The following is a 16,151-nucleotide window of genomic DNA, read 5'->3' on the forward strand; positions in this document are numbered from 1 at the left end:
TAGAAGTCGCCTTACCTCACGCATTTTCTTGTCACTTACGGGCACATATCGACTATTCTCTTCGTTCAGAACACTAATGACAACATAAAATTTTGAGAAAGCCCTTTATCTTTTGTACATGATCGGCCTATATGTTTAAAAATACAAAATCATAGCTAACTCTGTTTTGTCATGGGCATGTGAGGTTTCTCACTATGCCCACTCAATTGTAAGGCTAGTCTAAAATTTTCGGTGAGCAGAGCAGTACCTACGAGGCGCGTTTTTTGCTCCATTAAAGTGCCATTTCTAAGCACGGGCGCTGCAGCACTAAGGTGGCGCTGAATAACGTATCCGCCATTTGATTCTTATCCCGTGTAGAACACACTTATCAACGACTCGTTTACACCGAACAACACACGCCCGACGTTCGCAAACTTCCATCGCAGGGGATGGATGCTGGTTCCACCAATTGTCCATGGAATAGGGCAGGCACCCACCAAAACTGAACTGTACAGTTTTCTGTGATACATTTCGAGGGACATCCTGAAAAATGGCTCTGAGCACTATGGGACTTAACATCTATGGTCATCAGTCCCCTAGAACTTAGAACTACTTAAACCTAACTAACCTAAGGACATCACACAACACCCAGTCATCACGAGGCAGAGTAAATCCCTGACCCCGCCGGGAATCGAACCCGGGAACCCGGGCGTGGGAAGCGAGAACGCTACCGCACGACCACGAGCTGCGGACGGACATCCTGAAAAGCATCATGAATGTACTTCTGGTCGTTTCCAAAAGATGCATTCACTGATGATATCTGGCAGCTTTATAACGCTTACTAAAAGAGTATTACTGAAACCCGTGATTGCTTTTAACCTAAATTAAAGTGCTTTGTTTCAATTTACAGTTTACTATTCCACGCACTGAAATGGCAAGATATTCCACGTATGTTGGTTGATAGGTATTGCACTATAAGATAGAGAAACTGTCTTTGTAATGTAACAACGCCACGGATAGCTGTTAGGGATGTAGCCGGCCGAAGTGGCCGTGCGGTTAAAGGCGTTGCAGTCTGGAACCGCAAGACCGCTACGGTCGCAGGTTCGAATCCTGCCTCGGGCATGGATGTTTGTGATGTCCTTAGGTTAGTTAGGTTTAACTAGTTCTAAGTTCTAGGGGACTAATGACCTCAGCAGTTGAGTCCCATAGTGCTCAGAGCCATTTTGTTAGGGATGTAAAATGTTGGCAGGAGCCACCACCCGCCAGTTTGACAGCGCTCTGGCTCGGTGCACCTTGGGACGCCAGATGTACGACTTACTTGCTGGCGTATTTTATCAGTTATTCTGTTTGTCCTCACTAATACTCGCCCCATCACTTTCGGATGACGCTAAGATGTTTACCGATGGTCAAATACAGAGGTTTCGCGTTGTTATCCAGTGACTTGTTTCTAGTTTGTAAATCTGCCTTTCACTGGCATTCTTATTTCCTGGTTACGGCGAAGAAAATTCAGGAATAAAAGAGAGGTAAATTTGTAGAAGAAAAAAACTTTCCACAGAACTTCTCATCTTAATTCTGCAGCTACGGCTAACGATTATGTGTCTGAATTTTAATTATACATGTTTATTAAGCCTGCGAAGCATCGAAGTGAAATTAAGCGCTGTATAAACAAAAGACGAATCTCTCAACTTTATTCCAACTTGTTACTAAACGCAAGAAATTACTGGGCTACTGAACATGACCCTAACAGCGACACATCTATTTTGCACATACTGACACAGGGAACACACTAACAATGCTGATCAGGAGCTGCAGAACACGATCGGAGAAGTGGGCGCAAGCTAAGCAGCCGGTCGGCAGTACTTACCTAGATAAACTTGTACTAGTGATGGGTAGAGACGTCGGGTAGGGACTTCGGAATCCCGCGCCCGCCGTTGAGATCGGGTACATGCTCGGCGTGTGCCTGTCGACATAAAACAAAAGTGTGAGCGTCAGAGGGAGTTCCAAACGACGTCAGTGTGGCGCGACAGCGGCCAAATTAAAAATAATCCCGCGCGCCGCCCCCGCCCCCGCCGTCTCGGGGCAGCGGCGGCGGCCTCGGGCGCCCGCCCAGCAGCGCACGAGGAGCGGCACAATTCTTAAAAGGATCGCGTCGGATTTTCCGCCTTACGGGGGAGAACGCAATACCAACAGCCACTGCAAGGAGAATCAGGCAGGGCGAGCCACGTGAGCGCCTTTCCCCTTGATTAAAACCGGAACCCCGCAGTTTGCCAACCTGCCACAATCATCGCCGTTCTCAATTCCATTTTCGTCCTGCCTCCCCTGATTCACCGAAATACGACAGGGTGGGTTAAAAAAAAAAGAGTGGGTAGAGAGCGAAAAAAAAGTCGCCCGGGAGGAGCAGTAACGGGAAGTGGAGACGGCCCTCAGCCGTGAGGGGGTAGGGGCGGATGGATGATCCGCGTAAGCCGATTGGGAGCGGTGCGGTGCGGGGGCGGTCGGGGGAGGGGGGAGGCGGGGGGCGGCGGCCGGCGTGGCGATACGGGGCGGTCAGCGCGTAATGGCGCGGAAGGCGCGGCCCCCGTGTTTACCCCGACACCCGCTGACCCTCCGCCGCTCCTGCTGGCCACGCACACTCGAGCGACACTTGGGAACATTCTTACGAGGCACCATTCACGTGCGCACGGCAAGGAGCACCAGCCGATAATCTTCGCCATCATTCACCACCTCAGTGAAAGGGCAGAAACGAGACAGTTATGTTTCGATTGACAAAACTGTTCTAAAACAACATTCATAAATAATATGGATCTGTCGCGACTACACACAAATGAAACGTCCGTGATGAGTGCAGACAACAACAACGTACCGTGCATTCATGTGCCTGCATGCCACGTTCCGTGGCATATGGAAAGATGCGGTTCCTTTCGTAGTCCATTAACAAAATGCTACTTTCTCGTCCAGATTTAATTCTGAATCGACGTAGTCTTTTTGAACCAGCTCTAAGTTTCCTGAGGGCGATGAATGAGAGCTCTCCACTGATGTCATCCAGGTTGATGTCTTCTTCCACGATAGTCTGAATATCGTAATCTAGTCCGGCTACATTATTTTTTTCTCCGATCAATCCATCGCCTTCAAGTTCTTTATCAATTCGCCATCTAGCTATTCGTTATTGCTATATTCTTTTGAGACAACCAAACCATTTCAGTCTTGCTTCAAGAAGGGTCTCATTTCTGATCGTTTCAGTTTTACAATATGTATCCGGTTCCACTTTCACACAACTCACTATGAAATGCGGCACAAATCGACGTTGAACGTACATCTCTATTCCATTAACACTGACTCTCTTTCTTTATAATCCTTCAATTCCGTTTACAATTTGTTTTGTGAGTTGATCTATAAAGATATTCAGCTCTCCCGGCTAACATGAAAAGCTAACTCTCGTTTACTTGCGTTAAGGAAGACACACGTTCGTACCCACATTTTGTAGGTCAACAGCGTTGTTACAACCGCTTGAATGAACGTGCCATACATAGCCTATAATTATTATTTTACACTTTTAAAAAATAAAATATATACTGACGCATTATTTTCAAATGGTTGTAATGGCTCTGAGCACTATGCGACTTAACTTCTGAGGTCATCAGTCGCCTAGAACTTAGAACTAATTAAACCTAACTAACCTAAGGACATCACACACATCCATGCCCGAGGCAGGATTCGAACCTGCGACCGTAGCTGTCGCTCGGTTCCAGACTGTAGCGCATTATTTTGTCCATAAGTAAAAATGGTTCCCAACACGGAATACGCTTTAAAAAATATATATTAGCCAGTTACGACATTAATGTAAATACCTTCGCAGTATCCCTGATTCAGTCGCCCTTTAACTTGCTGCTTCTAGTCCAGTAGTCATGAAAAAGACGTATACATCGGCAAATCATTTTTAGCCCAACAACAATAGTTAATAATCAGCAGACGAATCCCAATGTTCTCCCCTTCTTCGCTGAATTTGCAAACTTTTATCCAAAGACAACTTTTAGAGTGTCTCACTATTTTTGGGAAGCAGTAAGCACACTATGTCCAGAAGATGCAGCAAGTTCCCTTCCCTCTCTACATTCCCAAGAAACTTTGCGAAAGCTTTCCAGATAAACGAGACTAGCATCCAAAAATAATTTTTATACCGCGAGGAATATCGCAAAAGCTACATTGCCTGCTGCTACCACGCAATGTTTGCGGTTTGTCGGTTTGTGGAACGCCTATGTTTAAGCCGTGGCTGATTTAGTTCAGATTTAGTTCATTGGCGTTAAAGATCGAGAAGTACAAAAAAAGTATATTCTTTTGGACATGTCTGAAAGAAAAGATACCATCTTAAGTCTCACCAGCCATTTGATCATCTACTTCTGTGCGGATGCACAAACAGTGCCTGAGCCCTTACGGGAATCGGCGGTAAAGCCGCGAGTAATGAGTATACGACTCCAGCGTCAATGACGACGCTACCACTGAGGCGGCCGCCATTTGCTGCAGTGTGGCACCACCGAACGGAACTGAGGACAAATCACACATATCCACAGTGGCGCAATCGTATGCCGATATGCAGGACAGATGCTGCCCACCCATGCCGTGTCCTGAGAAACCTAGGGAAGCCGATCTTGCTCTGAGTTCCCCGGCGTGGGCGGATGACAACGACGACGACGGCACCATGCAAGCTACGCCAACAGGGCCTAAGCCACTGGCGCCGGCTCTCTAGAAACGACTGCAGGTGAGGTTTGGGGAAATGCGGAGGTGCCAATACAATCGGAAGCTCCATAGACAATTCCAATCTCAATGGATAACTTAGCACCTGCGGTTCGGCAACAAGCGTATCGTATCGCCACGATTAACCTCAATACGATCAAAACGGCAGTGAAGATCCAGTTCAAATGGTTCAAATGGCTCTGAGCACTATGGGACTCAACTGCTGAGGTCATTAGTCCCCTAGAACTTAGAACTAGTTAAACCTAACTAACCTAAGGACATCACACACATCCATGCCCGAGGCAGGATTCGAACCTGCGACCGTACGGTCTCGCGGTTCCAGACTGCAGCGCCAGAACCGCGCGGCCACTTCGGCCGGCGAAGATCCAGTTGCGCCGGCCGCGGTGGCCGAGCGATTCTAGGCGCTTCAGTCTGGGACCGCGCGACTGCTACGGTCGCAGGTTCGAATCCTGCCTCGGGCAAGGATCTGTGTGATGTCCTTAGGTTAGTTAGGTTTAAGTAGTCCTAAGTTCTAGGGGACTGATGTCCTCAGAAGTCAAGTCCCATAGTGCTCAGAGCCATTTGAATCATTTTTTGGTCCAGTTGCTGCGTGAGATGCTTCGTTCTTCGGATGTTGACATTGCCCTGTTGCAAGAAGTGTATATAGCGGCGCTCCCCTTCTACGGTTATGTGACATACGTCACCGGCGGACCGAAATGGCAGAGGTACGGCAATACTACAGTGCACGACGGAATTGCCATCGACGAAGTGACTTACCTTCCGTCAGGCAGGGGTCTGGCGATCACAGCGCTGGGCACGCGCATCATCATTAACATTTACGCTATCAGGAAGTGATCAACGCCGCGAGCCATTGCAGTTCTACTAGGAGGATATCGCCCCCATCTTTATATATCGTCGGCGGCGACTTTAACTGTGTGCTCCACCCCAAAGACCAAGTCCCACATTTCTCAACTTGTCAAGAACTTCGGCCAATGGTTCGAGATCTGCTTATCACCGACACTTGGGAGAAAATGCATGGTGACCGTCCCGGACCCACACACCTTATTAGTCACTCAGCCAGTCGCCTAGACCGCATTTGTGTCTCGCGAGCTCTAGCGCCGGTACTGTTGGACGCCGAACTTTGGCCGTTTGCCTTCTCCGATCATAGCGCTTTCATATGCAGGGTCATTCTACAGCAGCAGCGGATATGGTGCAGCCGTGGACCCTGAAAGCTGAATGTGGCACACCTTCAAGACCCTGAATGCCGTCAGATTATCGCCAGCACATGGATGGATTGCGAACGTCATCTTCCCCGATATCCTTCGTCTCTAGCATAGTGGATGGAATGTGCAAAACCAGCGTTTCGGCGTGTGCTAACATAATACGGAAAACATATCGCAGCGTGGCATCATCACACATTGGACTTTTATTACACAATGCTCCGCGAACTCGCCACCCAACCACCGTCACCAGATCGACAAATGGAAAGCCGCCGAATTAAAGGTAAAATATTGTGTCTTACGAGGCGACGTTTGGAGGGGGTCGTCGTGCAGTCGCGACGTCAAGACCGAGCGGGTGGAGAAAACCCGTCTATGCATCATATCGTGCTCGACAGCCGCCACCGCCGACAGCAGCTGATCACGGACCTCATTTTGCCGGATGGTAGGGTCGTAATGACTCAGGCGGCGGTTGCGGAAGCCTTTGCAGACAACTATCACTGGTTTTACGAAGAGGTGAACACAGAGGAAGCGGACGACCACGACATACTGCAGCACGTGTCGCACACCCTCGACAATGCAGCAGCGGCGACGCTGTTAGGTGGAATTACACGGGACGACATCGAGGACGCGCTTAACAAGGGAGCACTCAACAAATCTCCCGGGCCAGACGGACTGCCGCTCGAGTTTTATCGGACTTTCCGCGATCTAATAATGTCCCGATGGATCACCATGTACCAAGAACTGATGACCCCCGGTTCCCACGTGCCACCTGGATTCGTGGAAGGTCTCCTCATACCGATACACAAGCCTTCCAGAGGTCGGACGGTCGAGGACTATAGGCCAATTACAATGCTAAACTCTGACTATAAAATCTTCGCCCGACTACTCGCCCGCCGCGTAAGGAAGGTTCTGCCCCTACTCCTATCCATGGAGCAAACGACACAGGGCGGAGTGACCAACATGCAAACGGCAACCAGCGAATGCAGGGATTTAATAGTCATCGCCACATTCTGTCGCCTTCGAGCTGCTCTGATCTCCATTTATTTCGACCACGCCTTCGACAGAGTTCACCACAAGTTCCTTCTGTCAGTTATGGCCCGCATGGGCTTCCCACCTGACTTTCCAGACGTCTTTCAGCGCCTTTTCCGTGGAGCTGCATCCCGTGTACTGGTGAATGGACGGATTGCGGGTCCCTTGCCGATCCGTCAGTTCGCCAAGGATGCCCACTCTCCATGATCCTTTACAATGATGAAATTGTGGACCCATCAGGATGCTTTCCTTACGGGACATCTGTTAGAGGAATTTCTGCCGGTGTCTCTTCTGCCACCTGTCACGATTGCACACATTACTCCCTCACTCTCGCACCTCTCGGCATTTATTCTTGAGTATAGTTAAATGCACCCAGACCTTCCCAACACCCCCACTCCAAAGGTGAAGGTGAGAGACATTTACAGTTTGCTGCTAAGGTCCACCCCTCGCAATGTGATTGAGGGGAAAATCCCGACGACCCAATGTCCTGCAGTGCGGAGAGCGGTCCAGAAACCGTTCCTCCCCACGCGGGTACGAGCCACGTGGTACCAGGTTGTGAACGGGAAAGTTGTAACACGACAAAGGCTGCACGCTATCGGGATGACGGATTCTCCCCTTTTCCCACATTGCACCTCGTGGATACTGACGAACACCGATTAACACGTGGATCGGCGTTAGAGGTATGGCTGCTAGTGCAGAAGATCCTCGCCTGCTACCCACGTATCGAGCCACGGCTCCTTCTTTGTCTGGAGGATACTTATTTCCCGCCTGCGAAGACTCACGCTCTCACATGGTTTAAAGGCATGTCCATATACTACCTCTTTCGAGATGATGAGAAGATGGTACTTGATTACTGGCAATTTCTCCAGGACAGTCATAGCACACTTGAGCGTACACCCCGATAGCGATAACTATTTGCGAACTATTTGCGCAGTGTCTTCGATAACCCCCCTCACAGTTGGAGAGTACCGGGCAGATGATGACCGCCGTCATGGAGCTCCACACGCTGCGAAATGTTTTATCAATTTGGAACATGGAATCTGTACGCAGATGGGCCATACACATGGAATGACGTGCAGGATTTGCTTACATTTTTCTTTCTCTATTATCTATAATTAACTATTAGTTCCACATTCTATTTCATAGTTTCGAAGGTACTCTTCTTCTGTTATTCCTAAGGATGTAAACTCTAATTTTGTTTGTCGTAACTGAAAGACGCCTTTTTCCTAATAATAATAATAATGAAAACAACAACAAAACAAAAAAATAGCGCTGTGAACTACAAAGAGAAAGGTAAAAGGTTCACATCCACTTGCTTTCAAATTTTATTCACTCGTTTTCTAAAAGGTCATGGACCTTTCTTATTCATTTAATAAATGTACTAATAAATAAATAAATCAATTCCCGGCTGAAAAAAAAAAAAACAAAATAAAAAAAGATGGATAGAGCGTCTGCCATGTAAGCAGGAGATCCCGGGTTCGAGTCCCGGTCATGGCACACATTTTCAACTGTCCTCCTTGACTCACATCAACGCCTATATGCAGTTAAGGGTATTCATTTCACTGAAATGATTTTTATGTTGATCTCTATTCCAATTTTCTGTACAGGTTCTGGAACTCTTCGGACCCGAGGTGATGCAAAACTTTTTTTGATGTGTGTATATTGAACTGTAGTATACTGAACAATATACTATAGATATAATTTTAACTACTCACGTCCTCTCTTATTGCGAATTACTTCCACTCTACAGAGTACCGTTGGGAGAATGTGTTTAAAATGATATCACAGCCTTTGTATTGGTAAGTGAGTAGGACATACGAGTTCACTCCTATTTACAAGTGTACTCTGCAAATCATGGTGAAGTGCATGGCAAAGGGTTCTTTGCATTTTACTTGCTGTTGGAAGAATGATCATTTATATGATTCGTATTCTGTTGTTAGTTACCTTCATGATTTCTACATATACGATACTTTAAGAGACCGAAGCTTTTCTCCATCTTTAGCTACCTTACGCTAACGTTTTGGGGCTTACGTAACTGTTACACTGTAATCTGTTTTACGCATTATAGTCTCTGTCTGCCGGTACCATTGCTCCTTCCTGAACATGTTCTATTTCTGCTGGCTGCTGTAGCAATTCCTACTTTACCTGACGACTTAATTTCTAACATTCTCTGATAGCAATAGTTTTCAAATGATTGCAATTCTTTCCTTATTTTCAGTGCTCCATGTTTCCATATTATAGCGACAGATTGCAATTATGATGTATGAAACAATCTTTTATACAATGCGGAGCTGCATTTTCCCATTTCAATTCTTTCACTTCTTCCACTACTTTCCCGTTATTCCCCTTTTCCGCTGTTACTAATCACTTTCGTCTCTGCTACGTTCATTCTTACACCATATTATGTGCAAAGCGTGCTGCCCATTCCTTTGCTATTTTCGAATTCCAGAAAGAAGGTAGTTGACGGTTTTCAGGATCCGCATCGGTTTGTTCCCCTTGCACTTTCATCCCTCTTCCGAACATTTTCTTGTACGTCCTCCACTGCTTCTTTGGCCTATGATGGAATAACACTGGTGAAGAGTTGGAACCTTGTCTGCTGCCTTACATCCCTCTCAACACCGACTTATCTTTCTGGACACTGGCTCCTCTAAATTATTCGTTGTGTCTGTACTTACAGGAAGTGAGGCCCTTCGCTCAAAACATTGTAAAAGGAGGAGCACGTAGGGCGTACGCGCCTTCTGCTTGCGGCTTGTCACGGTGTGGCTGGGGTGGCCAGCAGGCTGGCTGTTGACACATGGGCTGCGGCAGCAAAGTGGCGAGGTGGCGCCACCTACCTACGGGCCAGGCCTGGAGCTTGCGTCACAATGGCGGGCTGCGCAATTTGACGGCGTTCCGATGGGACCCGCTGCGGCGCCGTTTCCCGGCCATTTCCCGTCACAATTACGCAGCTTCCGTCATGGGCCTGTGCCCGCAGTTAACCGTGCTAAAGCCGATGCCTACCTAATAAGGCGGGATGCGCGCAACCAACCCGCAGGCTCCCCTCTCCGCTCTTAAACCTCGTTTAATTCTCCGGGGGGGAGGGAACAGAATGGGGAAGACTTACGGAAGACGTCCTCCCTTAAAATGAGATGACAGCGATTAGCCCGAATCACATTTGAGAGCATCCTTCTGGAAATCCTTTGTTGTAGTTAATGTAGGAGGGACGCGGAATGATCTCGAGAGCTAGAAAATCTACTCCAACTGAAGCAGTACAGAACGAGTCGGAGTCTAGTGCTGTCAGTACTGCTTCAGAGCCCACCACTACTCCTAGCCAGGAAAAGTACTTTAGCTGTCGTATGATTTTCTTTGGCGCGGATATTACAGGAACAAAATATCATGAGGAGCATTCCTGTGAATAGACCCCAACACCCGAGCCGTGGAATACGCTCAGCACGGCTGAGCTATTGCTTCTTCCCTGCACGGTAACACAGGATGTATTCAGCCCAAACTTTTTGTCACCACCGCTCTTCAGGTTCACAAATCAAGCCTCGTAAACGGTTTCTCTACTTCCTCCCGGCGGCCACTGCAGTGGTGCCCAAAGCCCCACTGTTTCTTTCACTATCATATACAATAATTAAAAAAGCTTACGAACTTCTCAAACAGCGGCTATAATATATGTCCAACTTCCCTCTTATGGAGAGTATCCGCGCCCATAAGCGATTAGAAAATACCATGACTTCATCTTCGGATGGATTCTGTGAAACTGTTTCAGGGTAACGGTATGGACTGTCCGCAGCTCGTGGTCTACTAGATAGCTCCGTGGTCTCATTCACAGCCAAGTCGGAGACTACATTCGCTTGGGGACTGGGTGTTTTCGTCACTTCATCTCGTCTTCATCACAAAGACGCGCAACTTGTCGCAGTGGCGTCAATAGTATAAGACTTTCATCACGCGGCCGAACATCCCGGCTAATTTTTCCATACAATCCTTTCAGTTCATTCAATGTACGTTTCACTTTTATTAAGTGCCCTAAGATTGCATACGAGATTCCCACGAGATAGCTATAAAGCGTTCAGCAGGTGGGAAACACGAAAACAAATGAAAATTAAAGAGGAGAAGGGAACACAAGAAAACGATGCGCTGTTCGACTATATGGGTGGGGAAATGTAAGACGAAGAACTGGACTCGCGTTCGGGAGGACGACGGTTCAATCCCGTCTCCAGCCATCCTGATTTAGGTTTTCCGTGATTTCCCTAAATCGTTTCGGGCAAATGCCGGGATGGTTCCTTTGAAAGGGCACGGCCGATTTCCTTCCCCATCCTTCCCTAACCCGAGCTTGCGCTCCGTCTCTAATGACCTCGTTGTCGACGGGACGTCAAACAACACTAACCTAACCTGTAAGACGAAGAGAGGTGGTTTTCCATCCTAAGTTATCCACTAGCAGCTACCGTTTCAGAAGTAAAAAAAAGGCTTCGCCTACTTTCAATACGTCGCTCAACAACTTTACAACAAAAATAAAACAAAGAAGCAACACATCATTACATTATCATACAGGGTTTAGCCCTGGAGCATGCACTGGCAATGGGCCAGCTGCTGAAAGTCCAACCGACTTTCCACATGCCGTACACGTTTATTACAGTGTCCTCTCTGCTTATGTAAATATAGAAACAATTACGTTTGGCTAACGTCGTAAAATATCTGGCACATAAGACATGTAAAACTGCTTGCACAACGCCTTACAGCTTTTTTTCTCGTTCCATCTACATCTACATATAAATGTGGTACCTCAACACAAACAAACATCAGTGTGTTGGTTGCTTTTCTCTGTGTCGAACAGTCTTCCCGCAAACACGTCACAAAGTTTACGACCCAATGTTTTTCTGTACGGTCGTAACTGCACCATGTGGACTACGCCTGTCAGTATAGACTAACCGTTTTGGGTCCTCACTTCGAACACCTGACCTACTGTCCAGCGGAAAATAAGCATTAATGGCTTGCTCCTGGCACACATACTTGGACGTACTGACAAACCTAAAAATATACTACCTGAGACCCTGCATAATAAGCGAGCCACGGAACAGAGCACGACGGATGTGCATCGCACCAATATTCCGTATTTTCTTTCCGGAAAATGTGACTGTCTGTACGCCTCCTTATTTGCCCTAATCTCTCATGTTGTTCTCATGACCCCCACACAAGATATACAATACGATGGTGGGAACATATTGGTCGCACGATTGTCTTCGAATGGCGGCAGCAAGCGCTGAGAAAGTGTATGTTGTGCTTGTAATGCATTTACATCAGTCTGCCGTAATAGTGTGACGATAGTCTAGAACGAATTTTAACAATGATCCACCAACTGCCAACTCCGTTCGGCGATGGCAAGCGCAGTTTAAAGCTTCAGCATGCCTCTGCAAGGGGAAAACAATGGGTCGGCTTGCAGTGAGTGAAGAAACGGTTGACCGGCTGCGGGTGACTTTCGCACGTAGCCAGCAGAAGTCGACGAACAGAGCAAGCAGAGAGCTGAACATACCACAACCGAACTGAGGTATTACTGCTTGCAATTGCTACAAGCACTGACTCCCAGTGATGGAGTAAGACGCTTTGAATTTTCGGCACGGTTGCAACAGCTTGTGTAAAGGAGATGAGTTTTGCGATAAACTCATTTTCTGTGATGAAGTAACATTTTTTTGTCAATGGCCCAGTGTAAAGGCACAATGTGCAAATCTGAGAGAAGAGAATCCCTCCGACATCGTGCAGCACATTCCAGACTCAACAAAAGTTGAGATGTTCTGCGCGATATGACAGTTTAAAGTTTAGTGTCCCTTTCTCTTCTACGAAAAGACTGTTACAGGACACGTATATCTGGACACGCTTGAAAACTGACTTATGCCACAACTGGAGACCGATGGTGTGAGCTTCTACCCCACATGCACGATGATGTTCGTGAATTCTTAAATAGAGAACGGAAAACCGATGGATCGGTCGTCGTGGGGTTGATGATCGGTAAGTCATGTCATGACCTACACGCTCTGCCGATCTAACCTCAAGCGACTTTCTTTGTTTGACGTCATGTGAAAGATTCAGTGTTTACACCTCCCCTACCAAAAAACCTACCAGAACTGTCGGCTCGAATCAACAGTGCTCTTGAACAGACTGATAAGGGCATACTGCGCCGAACGTGGGAAGAACTTGTTTATTGGTCGATTTGATATCTGCAGAATCAGTAGAGGAGGGGGGGAGGGCGACACATATAAGGGAACACTTGTAATACGTAAAAAAGGGGGATATTATTCGGTTCTCTCACTTTGTTATGGACAATATCTCGCATTTCTCCATAAGTCTTGGCGTAGCGTTCTCTTTTGTTACGGTGGACGTGTACTCACCATGAGGCTGCGACCTGCGACATTTCCGGGCTGAGCATGGGGTAGGGGTACTGGCCGGTGGAGAACGGGTACATGGGCGGCCGCGTCAGGCCTGCAACAAAACACAGCACACCCGCTGGGTCAGCATCAGCCATCAGCAGACTGCCGCTCACTGCCGCCGCCACGGCTACGAAGCGTCCCCAACATTTGCTGCAGCTGAAAACTCCAGAACACATACATAACAAGGCAAAGCTCTAGGAGAACTTTTCTCGCTGTTTGCAGTACTAAAGTGTCTTGCCATCTTTCTTAAATACAACAACTACAGTGCTACGTCTTAATCAAAACGTCCGAGCGCTCTTCAAACGTGAGATGTGGTTCTATCGAAAAATGCGAACGACGCGTGTGAACGTGCGGACCTGGGCCTTTCAATTTCCGGAAGAACCAGGGGCCCCCGTAGCGTCGCACGAAATCACCCTCGCGGCCGCGGCCAGAATCCACTCAGGCTTGATCACCTGTGGTGTGCGAAACGAAATATGTGGGCGTACTGTTCCAAGGATTTAATTGGAAATGTTTACTGGCGGACCCAGGTAAATTCTCTCATTGCTACATATCCAAAATCAGTATGAAGCAATATCCTCCCCCCCATACAGCCACCCCTGGTTCTTTAAATAATGGAGCGGCATGTATAAAACACTACAAACGGGCGATTACTTTGCAAATGAGTTAATGTGTTTAACATTTGACGCTAAGCAAGTAAGCAAGAAAAAGTTTAGAGAAGGCTTGCGATTATGTTTAAAGTGCTCTCATTATGAAACACTGGATGAATTTATACTGCATAATTTGCGCTCCGTTTTAAGCAAACGCTAGTTTTCAACGCCTCTCAATGTTTGTGACGTCATAACTCCTGAACTACGCATCGTACAATTATGCAGGTTCACTCAGTGGTATATGTGAGTAGTATCAGCAAAATGTGTTGCGAGCGAAAGTTTCGTAAAAGTTTGAAGTTATGTGTAAAGTTTATTCGAAGTCACGAAGTGCTCTCATTCTCAAATATTGGATGAATATAGTCTGGATAATTTGCACGCCGTGTGTTACGCTGCATCGAGAGATGCACTCAGTTCCTAACTGTAATACTGGTCTTACTATGTTACGCGTTTAACACGAGTTTACACATTTTAAATATTTCAATTCGGTCAATAATTATATGAAATACAGTAAAACTTTTTTCTGGAAGCCATTAGACAGAAAATGAAATTCACTGACACGAATTAAACCTATCCCACCTCAACTCCACGAGTGCTGCAGGCCGACTGCTCGATTTCGCGAACTCCAAACCCCACCACGAAATCATTTTACCACGTAGGCCTTTTAGCCAGTGAGAATTAGGAACAGAACGTAAGCACTCACGTTGGCCATTTCCTGCTTCTGCTTACAGTGCTGCCTTATGGCAGGACTTTAATAACTTTTCCTGGAACAGATGTTGGAAACATCGGCCATAGTGTGAAAAGTACTTGCCTTTAAAATCAACCCAGTCGGCTCTGAACACCATCCATTTAGGAGGATTAGGGAAAGCCTCGTCCTCAGCTCTAAGCCGTAGGTCTACTTCTCCCAGCACCGACCCTGTCGTAGACAGTGGCGCAAAGAAGTGTCCAAATGCAAAAAAATGGTTCAAATGGCTCTGAGCACTATGGGACTTAACATCTGTGGTCATCAGTCCCCTAGAACTTAGAACTACTTAAACCTAACTAACCTAAGGACATCACACACATCCATGCCCGAGGCAGGATTCGAACCTGCGACCGTAGCAGTCGCGCGGTTCCGGACTGAGCGCCTAGAACCGCTAGACCACCGCGGCCGGCTGTTCAAATGCAGTCCCAGAAATGAGACATAACGCAGTATGCCACCAAATGCTATTCGTACATGCAGAAATGATCATTACACTTCATCATAAAAAACTGTACAGTCGTTGAGTTAAGCAACAAACTAACTACGAAATTCCTATCGCAAGGTGGTATAACTTTGTAGGCAACACCTAATCTGCGTCTAGAATCAAACTAATATTTATACTGTTCTGCACAGCATGTTTTGTAAAGCCATCTTGCAATATGACAAATTATTACGTTAACAGAGCGAGGAGGCGCAGTAGTTACTGAGAGACCGGAAACACATTAGGGGGAGGGGGGGGGGCGTATACGATTTTAAATCGCGGTGGGGTAGTCACGATGTAGATGTTTTCTTGTGGTTCTCCTACAGAGTTATTTAAATTAGTTGGCTAATGGCAATGCTCCCGCCAGTAATATACCAATGGGAACCTGGCACTGACGGCTTCCGCTGTGTTGTCAACTCCGCATCACAAAGTATTGTGCCTGCCAGTTTTCAAGTAGCAAATTTTTCCGGACGCAAAAATTTCGCCCTTTGAATAAAGACAGCTTCAGCCATAATTGAAATTAAGAACACATTTTTGTCATTCTTAGAGACAGTATCGATACCATATGACTTCGACTTTTTACATCGCTGTAGAGAGTGGAGCGCTGCGATAGATGCAGTGAGGCAGGCTATTACGTCTCTTCAGGCGAACATAGTGATGATCCGTACGTTGAAACCAATATAAGGTTTGGCGTTTTATGCCATGTCGCTCAAACTTTGTACTGGCCCGTAACCAGGCCACGTTGTACTGCTTGAATATCCGCCTCGCACGCGAAAGTAAGGGAAGAACTCATGGCATCCTATGCACTCAGGGTTAATAAGTACTGCGATATTCAAACTGACCTTGACGGTGAGGACGGCTTTGCTTTTAAAGGCTGTACTAGGTTCCCCTTGTAATTAACGCATGAACAATGGTATTATTGCA

At 47.0% G+C, this 16,151-nt stretch overlaps 1 protein-coding gene across 1 annotated transcript in view; it reads right to left on the bottom strand.

Annotated features, from left to right (window-relative positions):
• Nucleotides 1–16,151, bottom strand: part of LOC126234994 (uncharacterized) — a 149,268-nt gene that overhangs the window by 47,751 nt on the left and 85,366 nt on the right. The window contains exons 5-6 of the mRNA XM_049943731.1: nt 13,322–13,412; nt 1,844–1,939 (exon numbers count right to left, since the gene is read on the bottom strand). Of these exons, the coding sequence (XP_049799688.1) occupies nt 1,844–1,939; nt 13,322–13,412 (187 nt within the window). The remainder of the gene's footprint in view (nt 1–1,843; nt 1,940–13,321; nt 13,413–16,151) is intronic.

Source organism: Schistocerca nitens, chromosome 2, assembly GCF_023898315.1.
Source record: "Schistocerca nitens isolate TAMUIC-IGC-003100 chromosome 2, iqSchNite1.1, whole genome shotgun sequence".
Lineage (NCBI taxonomy): Eukaryota > Metazoa > Arthropoda > Insecta > Orthoptera > Acrididae > Schistocerca > Schistocerca nitens.